The sequence below is a fragment of the Colletotrichum scovillei genome (genome assembly GCF_011075155.1).
Source record: "Colletotrichum scovillei strain TJNH1 chromosome Unknown Contig00009, whole genome shotgun sequence".
Classification (NCBI taxonomy): domain Eukaryota; kingdom Fungi; phylum Ascomycota; class Sordariomycetes; order Glomerellales; family Glomerellaceae; genus Colletotrichum; species Colletotrichum scovillei.
Window position 1 is genome coordinate 3255194 of NW_023336267.1, and position 12987 is coordinate 3268180.

Consider the following 12987-nt stretch of genomic DNA (forward strand, 5'->3'; position numbering starts at 1 on the left):
GACACGACTCCAACAGAACCCCACCACAGCAGCCTGCAACAGCTACACTGACAAGGGGATTCGCAAGCAAACGTAAGCCACCCTCACCTTGGTTTCCGCTAAGCCACAGCGACTCACCCCGCGCGTCATAGCTGGCTGGGCTGGCTACTGGTGCCACCGAACACCGCCGAAGAAGCCAGCCCAAAACGCAGGGCCAGCCGAAATGGGCGGGTTGGGGGTGTGTCGCGCTGCTACAGTTTCGAAGCGCTGATGCCAGCCAGCAACCACCACCACTGCCACCTTTCACATCCTGAACAACGAATCAAGCAACACACACCCTTCCTTTCTCTTCCTACAACCCGCGAACTGTCCTCTCGAGACACCTAGTATAAAGAGAGGTTTGCGATAAACCACCCGACGAACGCACGTATACGACGGCACACTGCAAGCCATCGAGACCCGACACTTATCGATCGAGAGACATACATATTACCCACCCCATAATCGTAGCCTAGTACTTGCTTAATTCCGAAACCATGGCTCAGGACCCTCGTGCTCTGCTGCAAAAGGTGCGTTGATGTTGGACTTTTCTTTCAACCGCGGAGCTGTACTGTTCACGGTGCAGACGGCGGGGAAGAGATGTACCGCCGAAGCGACCCCGCGATGCATATCCATCCTGGTTGTTGTCGGTATGGTGAACACACGATCGCTAAAATTCGTGATCGCGCAGGCAGACAAGACGCTCTCGAGCGCCGGCGGCGGCTTCAGCTTCTTCGGCGGCCGGGAGGAAAAGTACCAGAATGCCGCGGACCTGTACATGCAGGCAGCCAACGCCTTTAAGATGCAGAAGCTCAGTCAGTCGTTCCCCATCTCCCTTCTACGAGTACCATTTTTCTTTGCCGCTTTCCATGAAACAAGCAAGACTGACATCTCGCCCATCCCTACAGACCGTGAAGCAGGCCAGGCCTTTGAAAAAGCGGCCCAAGTACAGACCACCAACCTCAAGGAGCCCGACGATGCCGCAAACACCCTCGTCGACGCCTTCAAGGCCTACCGCAAGGACGATCCCGAGGCCGCCGTCCGCTGCCTCGAGGTCGCCGTCACGCAGTACTGCTCCAAGGGCAACTTCCGCCGCGCGGCGGGTCACAAGGAGGCGCTCGGCGAGCTGTTCGAGACAGAGCTCGGCGACTCGAAGCGCGCTCTCGAGAGCTACGAGGCTGCGGCGGGGTGGTACGAAGGCGACAATGCTGCTGCGTAGGTGGAACCCGCGTCAGTTCTAGCCAAGAAAACGACTTTGCTAACATTACTTAAATAACCAGCCTCGCCAACAAGCTCTGGCTCAAGGTAGCAGACGTGGCCTCCCTCGAGGGCGATTACTACAAGGCCATTGAAAACTACGAAAAGGTGGCCGCCGTCTCCATCAACAACAACCTGATGAAGTACAGCGTAAAGGACTACTTCCTCCGCGCCGGCATCTGCCACCTCGCGACGGGCGACATGGTGGCCGCCCGCCGCGCCGTCGAAAAGTACGCCGACATGGACCCCGGGTTCGCCAACCAGCGCGAGTCCATGCTGCTCAACGACCTGCTTGCCGCCGTCGAGAGCGGCAACCAGGAGGAGTTCACGGATAAGCTGTTCCAGTACGATCAGGTTAGCAAGCTCGACAAGTGGAAGACGACGATGCTCGTGCGGGTGAAGAACGCGATTGAGGAGCCCGAGGATGAGTTTGCCTAAGTTTTGTTTCATGGCGGAGGTGAGGTCAGAGGAAGAGAGTTTTACTCGGCATCGTTGAGATCCAGCACGACGAATGGGTCGAAATGTGGCTAGTCAGGATGAGAAATTCCCCTGGAAGGAAAGTTGCCGAAATCATGGTATGCCTACACGGATGCGCCGGGGATAGGCGGGCGGAGCGGAAGAGAGGTTGTAACAGAGGACTTACTACACCAGAAGAATCGGCATGGTCTGTTTTTTCCACATTTGAATAGAAATCCATATCCACCACATTCAGTGAATCATGGCGCAAAGATCCTCGTGACGAGAAGTTCTATGATCCGACAATCACTTAGCCTCGCTTACATCGTAAACTTTCATCAACCACTTCAAGTCAAAGTCACGATGCAGATAAAGTTGAAGAATCATCAAGACCTTGGGGCCTAGTATATTCGTCGTTTCCTCCATGTCTTCTTAGTCTAGTATGTGCGCAATTAAAAACGACCAAAGAGGGACAGTTGTATCGCGATTGCGAACAGCCCCATCCCATCCGCCAATGCTCTCTCCCTCTGTGTCTCCCTCCCTCTCTATCCGCTTCTTTTGCTTGCTAGTTTGCACTTCCTGCTCGACAGCAACGCAGTTATCCGGAAATGGCAATAGAATCCAAGTTCTGGCTCGCAGCTGGAAATTGAAAGACTCGCAAAAAAAATGAAGAACGACTTCTTGATGAGGAACCCCCTAGCCCTCTTTAAACCCCAGACTCCCCCCTTATGCTCGAAATGATTTTATACAATTCTGCCCCCTGCCGTTTATTAAACATACATTCTCCCTATCGTACAGCGCAGAGAGGCAGAAAGTCGAGATGGTCGTCGAATCATGACCGACAAATCGCCGGCAAACGTCATCGTCGACATTCATTCAGTTTGGTGGACTACCAACCATGCTGGGTACTTGCTTCCTGATGAACCCGTGTGCCCGTTGCTCGGCCCGAGGGACACCCTGGATCGCTCGAGGCTCTCTCATCAGACTGGGGTCCAGCTTGGTAGGAATCCGGGTGACGACGGTTCGGTACTCGCCCGGGAACTTGGCACTGGGAGCAGGCACCGAAGCCGTCCGCCACATGTGGTCCGAAGTATCGCCCAGATACGTAGGAATCTTGAGCTTTGATGGCGCAGCGAACCCTGAAGCGTTGCTTGACGCACCGTGCGACATACGGATGGTCGAAAGACGAGAGAATCCCGTTGAGAGTCCCGGCCGTCCGCGAGCCTTCTTGGCCATGATGATCTCGTCAAAGAGACGGATCGACGCGTGCGTCGCCGAGTGTGTCTCCCGCTCGTGAATGAACTCGTTGAAAGCTGATGATTTGTTAGCATTGCCAAGGAACGTCATTCCGAGGAGCCGTTATCTTACCTTGAGTTTCTCTCAACATTGTGGCGTACTCTTGTTGGTCGTACGGGAGACTCTTAATGAAGCTGTTCATGTCGAAATTGTAGAGTTGGCCATTGTTCTTTTGCTCACGAGTGGGACGGCCTAGATGCTTTCTGTACGTGTACAAGAGACTAGCGAGGCATCGAACGAAAGCAGCTCGAACTCGGTCAGGGTGGAATGCTTCGCTGCACACCACGGAGACCTGTCCCAGGCAGCGGTTGTGAGAGCGGGCATTGCAGTGAGAACACTCGTAGATGCCGTCTCCTTCTGACTTGTCGTCGCAGACGGAACATGTCGAGGACAAGTCATGGGCCATCCAGTTGAAGCAATGGCCCTCGACCCACACCATTGTGTCGGTGTTCCGTACGGGCTGAATCAGCATGTTGGGCATGATGGTTGATGCCGCCAGGGTGGACTGGGCATACGTGGAAGGTGCATATCCGGGCGTGTACCCATTGTACGAAGACTGCGAATCGACCGAGATTGCCGATACCGACATGCTTGGATTGTGTCCGTTAAGGAAGGGCAAGCTTGGTCGGTGGAGAGGAGGTTGCTTGTCCATGCCAAAGGACGAGCTGCGGCGAGACTTCTCATCAAAGTGGCCCGACTTCTTTTCTCTCAAAGTCTGTGCAAAGCCGGAATCGCTGCGTGACACAGGTGTGGTCGGCATCGGGGGGAAGTTCATCGAGACGGGTGAGATGGAAGATTGTGGGCTGGTTTTACCGGACTTGCTGGTAGTAGGCCGGTCCTTGCTGTGATCGCCAGCCTTCGAATGCAAGAAAGCATTGAAGATTGGTGGTCGCACCGAGTTCGGAGGGGCCGGCTCTCCGAAAGATGAAGAGTTCTGTGTAACCCACTTGCCTAAGGAGCTCGAGGCGACACTGGCGTTGTACAGAGTATCGTTCTCGACTGAAAAGGCGTCATACGGGTACGACTCCATTGCATATGGCGGGGGTCCAGTAGTCACTCCATACCGAATGTGATGCGGCGCGGCCACATGAAGTAAAGAAATGAGCTTGCGACGATGCTGTCGTGGAAGTCGAACGGGCTGGTTAGTGGCGTCGATCGTATCAAGGTCCAAATCAACCAGTACGTAGTCGTCTTCCGGAAGCTCAATCTTCTCATATCGCCGCTCGATGCCGACGATGTAAGGGCAAGGTGCTTCGAGTGCCGAAATCAGACGCGCAGGGAGCACAGGAATAAAGATGCTCGCCCACTTCAGGGGATACAACAAATTGACCAGTGCGTGGCATGCCAGGTGAAGCATACCAGTGTGTGAGGAAAGGAAGATAATGCGAGACTCTGACATTGCGTACTCGAACAAAGCAACAATGTTCTCCATGGACAAACATCTGAATAGGGCGTAGATGTCAATGGTCCGGGCCCCTGGAATCTCGTTGATGGCTTCCTTTCGACAATATAGCCGCAACTCTCGCACGCCTAGCTCGACCTGGGTCTTGGAAGCCAGCGGACTAAATGCCTCGGTGCACAGATTGACGACGTAACGCTCAAGAGGCTGCCAACGACCAACCTTGGGGGAGCTGGGTGGCACTCGAAGAACTGCACTGTCGGTCATAGGCACAACGATGGCTCGCAGCCATTCCTTCCAGAACGACATTCTCGTGGCGTCTCTTCCCAAGATGCCGTAAGCTCTGGGGGCCCACAGTCCACTCTCGCCAGCCGTCAAGCCGTCGATCTTGGACGCGGCACCGTGCCGAAGTGGTCTCAGCATTTCTGTCATGAGACTAATCTTCTCCTCAACAGCGCTAATCTGGTCATCCAGAGTATCACGAGCGGAAGACCCCGAGGGAATCGTAGGGAGCTTCGCAAGCAACTGGGAGAGATGCGCACGCTCAGCCGCAAGTCGCACTCCCAGACTAGCCGCCAATTCCCGCTCCTCGTTGGACATGTGGCTCTGCCGCCACTGCTCACATCTTTTCTCCACCTCGTCTGCAACCTCGGATGTCAGGGCGGTCCAGATGATGATGGTGATACCATATATCTTGGAGTTATCGTCCGAAGTCATTGTAAAACCATGCCAGGTGGAACGTGGCCTGTCATCGGAAGACACGATCTGGATATCGTTCGGGAAGGCAAACATGGGAACGTAGTCTGGGAATCTCCCACGACGGGCGATCTCGTCTGTCGCGTCTTTGGCTGGGTACCTGTCCAACAAGACAGGCTCGAATCGTCTCTTGAGGGGATGCATGTCTGGATCCGTGTTCAGGGGCTCCGGAGGAGGAATCACCGAGTTGTAGTTGCTGAGTCGCTTGGCAGTCCTAATTGAAGCTGGAGCCAGCGTGTTAGTTGACCGGAAAGGACTTGAGGATTGCGCTACAGAGGAGGGTGGACCTTGGCGGGGTATCGTACCGGCTCCTGGCGTGCTCGCCCGAGGAGTGGTGGGTTGCTTGCGCATGCTGTTCATGTCCCTGAAACTCATCTTGCGGCGGATGCTGCCCTTGATGCTCCGCTCGATGCTGCGTAGGGGACTTCTCCGGCCGCTCGCGTCGCCCTCGTCAGCCTTGATGCGCTCAGCTCTGGGGTTGACCATGGGAGGGCGGGCTTGTGTTTTGGCACCGGCACTGAAGGACAAGTCTTCCAAGAAGTTCTCTCGTTCGGAGGCGAACTTGAGCAAGGCCTTGTCAAAGTCGAAGCCTTCGATAAAAGGTCCTTCGCCATTGAGGCCAGGGGGGAGGCCATTGAAGACATTGAGGCCGGCACCGCTGCCGGAGCCATTGATCTGGCTCGCCTGGGAGGGTCGAATGGTAGCGCTGCTCCGGTTGCTTCGCGTGTTCCCGTCTACTTCTTCGACAGTCTGGATGGAAAAGCGACTGGGGGCGCGGCCACCACCACCACCCGAGTTCTGCCTGGAATGGCGACCGACGCTGGAATGGCGAGCGACGCGCTTGCTCGGGGTGGCGTTGAACTCGTTATCGCTTTCCTCATACTCGCTGTCCTCGGCGATGGTGGACTCGACGTTGTTGGAGGGGGGCTGCGGGGTAGAGTCCTGATAAGAGACGGACTCTACGCCGGCGATCCAGAAGTAGTCGGCGAGCGGCGTCGAGGAGCTGTCCATGACATGTCACTTGCTGGTGACCAGCCGGATTGGCGATTTGGCGATATGTCTGGCCGGCGAGGATATTTTTTCCCAACGTCTCGTTGCTCTCGCACGGGGGGCTGGCCCGGGCTTTTTAATCGCGAGAGGGTCTCGGGGTCCTTTGGGTCGTTGAGTGGTCGGTCAGGACTGGGGGTGTACTTTGTGGTACAAGTTGAACTTCGGTGCGGTGCGGTGGGTGGACAGGGCAGGGGTGCCAGGATCCGGGAGGTTCTGATGGAAAAGTCTCAGGCGACGACCTGGAGGGAATCGGGCTCGTTTAGCTATGGGATCCTGTCGAGGTCTCCATCCAAGACTGGAGAAGAGGAGGGGGAACAGAAGGCGGTGAACGCACGAACCAGGGAAAAATGCGACTGCTTCTCGACCAGCGACAGCTAAAGCGCCTAAGCAGCGGAGCAAAAGGGGCAGGTCAGGCAGGGAAGCCGGAGGTAAAGGATCGAACCCGGATCGTAGAAGGGCGAAAGCGTCGCGGAGTGCGAGGCCAAGATGATATTGATGGCGGTAGGTAGGCGTAGTTGTGATGGGATGTTGAGAACAGGAGCCGCGATGTGAGGTTAAGGTAGGGCAGACAAGCGGGCCACAAGTCGATGGGTGAATCAACAACAAGAAGAGGAAGCCGCCAAAGGAGTGGATCTTGGGAGGGTTTGGCTTTGGGTGTCGAGAGGCGGAAGTGAAAGTTGACGAGTGAGGAGAGGCGTCAGCCAGGTCAAGATTGGTGTCTGATCAGATTTCGCCCAGGTTTAGGTAGTAGGTTGGTCGTGTCGGACAAAGATAACAACAACGAACGAGAGAGGGCGATGGTGTATTTTTTTTTTCTTCTGCTCTTGTCTGCTCGCTCGGCATAAACCTTTTCCCCCTCTTCGTTTTTTCGGTGGTGACAGAAGAACAGACGCAGAGCCTCCAAGAAAAAGAAAGGAAAAGGAAAACAAGAAAGGAGATTTTCCCGACGACAGACAACAAACGACCAAACAAGAGTCGAGTCGTTGGATGGAGGAGATGGAGGAGAATAAAGGCAAAGAAGATGGGAAACAAATAATCAGGCGCAGCAGGTCAAGTCAGGTCAGGTCTGGTATGGTTTGGTTTGGTTTGGTCAGGTACCGAGAAGCCACGCGCGGACGGGATTTTCTATTCTTCTTCTGGCCGCGTCGTTCGGTTTCCCGTTTTTACGTAGGTGTGTATTTCTAAATGCAAAGATATGGCGGGTACCTCACTTCGTACTTTTGTGTGCGTGTGTGAAGAGTGAAAGGCAGCGTGGGCTCAGGCAAAAAAGTCCAGTGAAAGTCAGCGCAACGGGACAACGAACAACAACAGCCATGGCACGGTTTGGGACAGAATGGGAAGCTAATATGGTGATCGGGCTCGACGCGAGAGAGAAAGAGGGCAAGCACCAACCTTTGGGCGCCTTCATTCGCTACTGCAGTGTGTTGGCGCTACCCGTTCAAGGAGGAAGGAGGTGGTGTGTGGCCACTGCCTGTGGTGTGCAGGTGCCGGGTGGTGTGGTGTGGGAAAAGGAAGGAGTGGAGACCGACACGGGGGAGGCGGTAGACGGGCGGACAGTCAATTGGGAAGGAACACTCTGAGGTACAGGGGCACCTACCTTACACCAGTTGCGGGCGGGTGCAAGTGCACACGGGGGGGGGGGGGGACTGCGAGCCTGGGGTGGCAGAAAAGGGCAGCCAAACTTGAGAAGGCGCGAAGGACAGGGGGAGGGGGAAGGATACCTTACCGCAGTAGCATGCTTCTGCGGGATGGTCACTAGAGGAGGCTTACAAGCGTGGGAGGGCCCTGGCAAGCCTGGCACTCTTGGGACACTGAAAGGTCGCAATGCAGCTACGTAGCATGCACAGGGAACCTGAAGTGCAAGCCGCAAGACCACAACAAACACTGGGCCCAATGGGACGCTGTGCTCAATTGCATCTAATTCGGTCGGGATTGGGAGACGGGACGCCTGTTCTGCTGTGAACCGGAGCACAACACTTTGAGAGCTCAAGTTCTGACCAGACGAAGTGCTTTGCCAGGTATACCACTACCTTACCTCAACTTACCTTACCTTAACAGGTGACGGATATTGAAAACATATTACCATACCTAGCAACGTGCCTTTGTTTACGTTACCCAGCGTACGGTACCAAGTATTGCCGTAAGGCTGGTGTTTGGGATGTGGGATATCCAATCTACACTGCCTGTCATCACCCGTTCACAACCAGGCAAGGTACATAAGGTACCTAGCCAGACACCACCTGATCCAACGATCCTATCGAACATATCCGTACCGTGACACTGCTATGGGCTGGACTTCCCGTTGAGATTGCTTTAACCACTACGTTCCTGCGAAGAGAAGACTGGGTGTATCCGTTCCCCTCCATTCCTCAAAAGCTGCTGAACCGGGCTGACGGATAACTGACGTGTTTCATACCGACTTTTTGTCTCGCTTTCTTTTTCCTGGAACCGAGATCTCAGAGGGCGGGAAGAAGCAATGACATATGCACTAAGACCCTCACGTCCCCATCAAGGAATGTCTCTCGATTGCCGCTGCCGTGTCTCGCGCTGCGCGCGCACGCCGGTTGTCCTTTCATGCTTTCAGCTGCTTGTGTGAGTCGAGTCTGGACAGGAAGAGAGTAGGTAGCAGCGGAGGGTAAGTACTACGTAGGTAGGTATCAAATGTTGCCCATGGTCTGGACTCGGTGACAGAAGCATCTAGTGGTTCTGCCTTTGGCCTTAGCCTCCAATGTGACCTTCTTGGCCCCCATCCTCTCCTTCAACCGCCTTTCTTTTCATTTTCGGTCTAATGAGGCCAAGCTCTTGAAGAATATCACCTCGTGTTTGCCCCTTGCATAGTCGAGAGTATACTCTACGCCATCACTTAGTATACTCTCAACGGTGGCTACAGAAGGCAGACTTGTGAGATACGGTAGACCAGAGATGGTGAAGCGTGGAAAGAGTGTGCAAAGCCACCCTTGTGGTCCCTGAACTAGCGTTCCAGGCATGAGCCTAGCAACGTAGACCCCCCCATTCGCTACCTAAGCAGGTATCCGCTAAACCTCGGAACAGGCAATGACAGTCAGGGCCCTGGGCTTCGTTCCCCTGGATCACTAATACCCTCGCGGCCATCTGCTTGTCGATCAACTCTTCTCACCACCTCAGTCATCACAGTATCCGTACCTACCTCACCTAACCTGGAGGTTACCATCGGAGCAAGCGCTGGGGAGACGGGGGAGACAGACGACTTCCTTTTGCGAATTGTGGATGATGGCCCATAACCCATTGCCAGAGCCCACATCCACCCACTCTCGTCCACAGCTGCTGCCACTCTGATTCTGCCCATCAGACCCTTTTTTGACCCTTTTTCATGCCCTCCCATGAACTTCCTTGAACTTCCATTCCTTTTAGTGAATTCAGCTCCACCATCGTGACAATCCGCAATCCACCTTTTGCCATGCAATACATATCCATACCTACGTACCTACCTTTGCATCCTCAGTATCCGTACAAACACTCCGTACTGAAGCAGCACTGCAGGCTCCGCAACGTGCTCCTCCTCCGCCGGCATCCACTCTCAACTCCTCTTTACTCGGCGATCTCCTCTTCAGCTCCAGTGCCATCACGGAATATTCCAAGGTAAATCGCTCTTCCCCTCACTTGCTTTTTCGCTGCTGCCGCCAGAGGCCTAGCATCGTGTACCTCCACGCACTTAGTACCTTGGCAGATCGTTCTCAGCTCTGCCTCCTCTGCCGGCCCTCAGCTCTACGCAACACACTAACTAGGTATCCCTCCCGCAATCCTTTCTTTTCTCTCTCCCGGGGCTTCTGGTAAGTAGGTTCCGGTCACTTAGCAACTCGAGAGCCCCCCATGATATCCATTGTCTCCAGAAAGTCTGGGACCTGCTCCAATGAGGGGAGAAATCTGAAATGTGAGCGGCCCAGCGCTAGCCCACGACGCTTTCCAGGATGAAGGTCCTGTTCAATGCACCAAGCACCATGCACCAAGCACCAAGCACCTGCAAAGCAACCTCGGGGGCTGCCCAACTAGAAAGCGCCCGTCTTGCAGAGTGCAGATAGGTAGGTACACCGGTATCCCACGCCTGTTTTCTTCAAGACGCACGTGTAAGAAGCATCTCACCCACGAGGGTCAACCAACCCCGGCCTGCGCCTTTCGCTGAATGCGTCAACCACTGCTTACTTGCCTTGCGCCCTCAGCCATGCGCAGGCGTTTTGGCATATTATTACGGTACTCCTCTTCTCGCAATTCTCTCCAGACACACGACACACTGCGAGTATCCGTACACGCCGCATCAACAGCACACAATATCGAAAAGAAGACGAAATAGGTTTCAAGCCCGCAAAATATGCAATCCCAAGCTAAGGTCAACCAACAAGTCTCTTCTCCATTGGTACGATGGAGATGACGTCCTCCAGCCATTCGTTAGCTCACGGCCAAACCCCCAAACTCCTGTCCCGAGATGCCGCGAACCGGCGCTTGGCTCATGTCCAACCCCGTTCGCATCTCCATCCACGTATCGCCCGACATGAAAGAATCTACCAGATCCAAAATTCTCTCGGAACAAAACCACCATGAGGATAATCCTTGGCTAATTCTCTCGCCTGTGGATCCTCCCCACCAACCCATCGTATCCCATCCTCATGGATGTTGACAGTATCGATACCCTCGTCATTGTCTTTTCTTGGCCGCCTGCCTGACACACGACTCTACCCATCGTCCGACTTCCCTGCCATCGAGGCCTGTCGTCTGCCCTACCTGATCACGATTCAACTCATACGTAGTAGTTCGCACGAGTCTCTCTAGCATGGCGGTCAAACGAAACCGACCACGCAAACACTTGACTATGACCTGTTCATCCGGCATCACGGCGAAGGCGAGTACAAAGTCTTTGCCAACCTGGTAAACTCAACCCCAGGTCAACCAGCCAACCATGCACGCCGCCCAGGGCCCAGGGGTTATCAGGCTCCTGCATCACACCCTCTTGGGATGTGGGTAAACTCCAATTGCCCTCTCATAGCTCCTACGCAAGACGGCCCATGGAGCTTCTGCAGACTGCAGCATACAAGCGCATTTCCACACGTCTGGCGTTCTGACGAATACGAATGGCTCAGCGTGGACAGGGCGAGCAAGCAAAGAAGCTGCAACTTGCAAGCATCCAAGGCGGTCTGCATCTCAATGCTCGCTACAGACTCCGGAGTATTCCTCGCCCGTCTCATGCACTTTGCCTCGAGTCGGCATCTATCAAATGTCATCTTGTGGGCGTACCTGCTTGTCGACGAGCTTGCCGAATTGTCTTGCATGCTGTAATGGAGTGTCTACCTTGGTGTACAATCGCACGTTTCAAGAGCCTGTCGGCAGCAATTTGCTCGAGGCTTGTCGCTCTCAATGGGCCTCTTCCCGCTTCTCCGCGACGACCATCGAGCACCAAGCAGCTTCGATAAGCATTCCTTGCCATGTCTGGTTACACTTGTAAACCGTACCTGTTTCTTGGAAGGGTGCGGGACCAGGACACTGCTCAGAGGTTCTCCCAGAACAGCAAATTCTAACGCGCACAGAGCAAAAAACCATTCCTTTCTCATATAGGCTTGATATCACGGTCCATGGCCGATCGTGGGCCCGAGATGTCGAACATGACGGACAAGGATCGGCGCACAGCTTCAAGTGTCTGTGGGTGGTGGTGCTGGTGCTTGGTGCTCACTAGCCGCCATACTTCCCCCCCCCCCCTTCCCGAGAGCCCTTTGCGGACCACTTCTCATCGGCGCCAAAAAGCAAATACCAGCGCCGGCAGATGCCCGCCATGGCACTTTACGGTGTACTAGTAGTACTACGCACTTGTCATGCCCAGGAAACCCATGCCATCTCTTGAGATGTTCTCTCAGAGTGAGTCGATTGCCCATACGCCCAATCCTTGAACCCAGGTTACGCCGCGAATTGTTGCTTCCCAGGGACCCGCCCGCATCGTGACATCTTCGGAGACTGTTTGGTCGGTCTGGTATGGACACATCAGCGGTCTACCGGTACTAGGATTGCAGACGGCTCGACGGGAAGGACAGCCACTACAGACTCCTTTTCCTGCAGCCAGCCAAAGAACTGAAGAAATCTTTGTTTCAGATTTTGCCTACATACCGACTCAACCCACGCGCTAGGCACGTTACGGTGTACAAAACTCTACTAGCTGGAATCTGTCGGTCTTGTCTGCCTTCCCTGGCCCCTGGCCCGCGATAGCGACTCATCATCTCGCCGGATTTGGATCGCCCAGAGTTAGGTTTTTTTCTTCGAATGTACGAGAAGATGGCTCTGCTCAGAATTCAACTTGCCAACTTGAACGACTCACAAGTCATGACTCTTCCAGCCGACGTAGAGTCATTCTGCTCTTCATGCCAGTCAGCGGAAGGCGGGCGCATCTATTCTGGATTTCTTCATCTACCCACCCATGCCACCCGGAAATATCCTCCAATCTGCGGCGTGCAGTTCCAGTGGTTAATCCACACCTGAGAGGCTGAGAAATAAAGAGATTCAACACAGTTACAACCCTAGATTCAAATTACGTCCCCGAAGCCGCTGCTTATTACATTACGGCGCACTCCTTGCAGAACCCCCCAAGTATTGGGTTGGACTTTTGGAGGAGCTGAAAGCCCAACGTGTCTACTTTAATTCGCTTTTTTCGCTGCAAGCTACCCAAACGAGATGGTCGTCTCATTCCGGCAAATACCAACCGTAATCAATCCTCAACAGCGGCCTAGCCGTGGCAAGGG

At 54.5% G+C, this 12987-nt stretch overlaps 2 protein-coding genes across 2 annotated transcripts; one reads left to right on the forward strand and one right to left on the reverse strand.

Moving 5' to 3' along the window:
* Positions 1–232: 232 nt before the first annotated feature.
* HER10_EVM0004669 (alpha-soluble NSF attachment protein) lies at positions 233–1979 on the forward strand. Its single transcript, XM_035474305.1, has 4 exons — positions 233–548; positions 710–833; positions 927–1233; positions 1299–1979. The coding sequence occupies exons 1-4, from the start codon at positions 516–518 to the stop codon at positions 1711–1713; spliced, it is 879 nt and encodes a 292-aa protein (XP_035329241.1). The 5' UTR covers positions 233–515; the 3' UTR covers positions 1714–1979.
* A 147-nt stretch (positions 1980–2126) lies between these two features.
* On the reverse strand, positions 2127–7485 carry HER10_EVM0002235 (DENN domain-containing protein). The gene is made up of 2 exons (XM_035471956.1): positions 3100–7485; positions 2127–3044 (listed from the first exon to the last, which is right to left on the reverse strand). The coding sequence occupies exons 1-2, from the start codon at positions 6191–6193 to the stop codon at positions 2608–2610; spliced, it is 3531 nt and encodes a 1176-aa protein (XP_035328963.1). The 5' UTR covers positions 6194–7485; the 3' UTR covers positions 2127–2607.
* Between the last annotated feature and the right edge of the window lie 5502 nt (positions 7486–12987).

Coding starts and splice junctions, on each gene's coding strand:
- HER10_EVM0004669 (XM_035474305.1), top strand. CDS start 516: ATGGCTCAGGACCCTCGTGCTCTGCTGCAAAAG. Junction 549..709: donor CTCGTGCTCTGCTGCAAAAG/GTGCGTTGATGT, acceptor GTGATCGCGCAG/GCAGACAAGACGCTCTCGAG. Junction 1,234..1,298: donor GAAGGCGACAATGCTGCTGC/GTAGGTGGAACC, acceptor TTAAATAACCAG/CCTCGCCAACAAGCTCTGGC.
- HER10_EVM0002235 (XM_035471956.1), bottom strand. CDS start 6,193: ATGGACAGCTCCTCGACGCCGCTCGCCGACTACTTCTGGATCGCCGGC. Junction 3,045..3,099: donor AATGTTGAGAGAAACTCAAG/GTAAGATAACGG, acceptor ACAAATCATCAG/CTTTCAACGAGTTCATTCAC.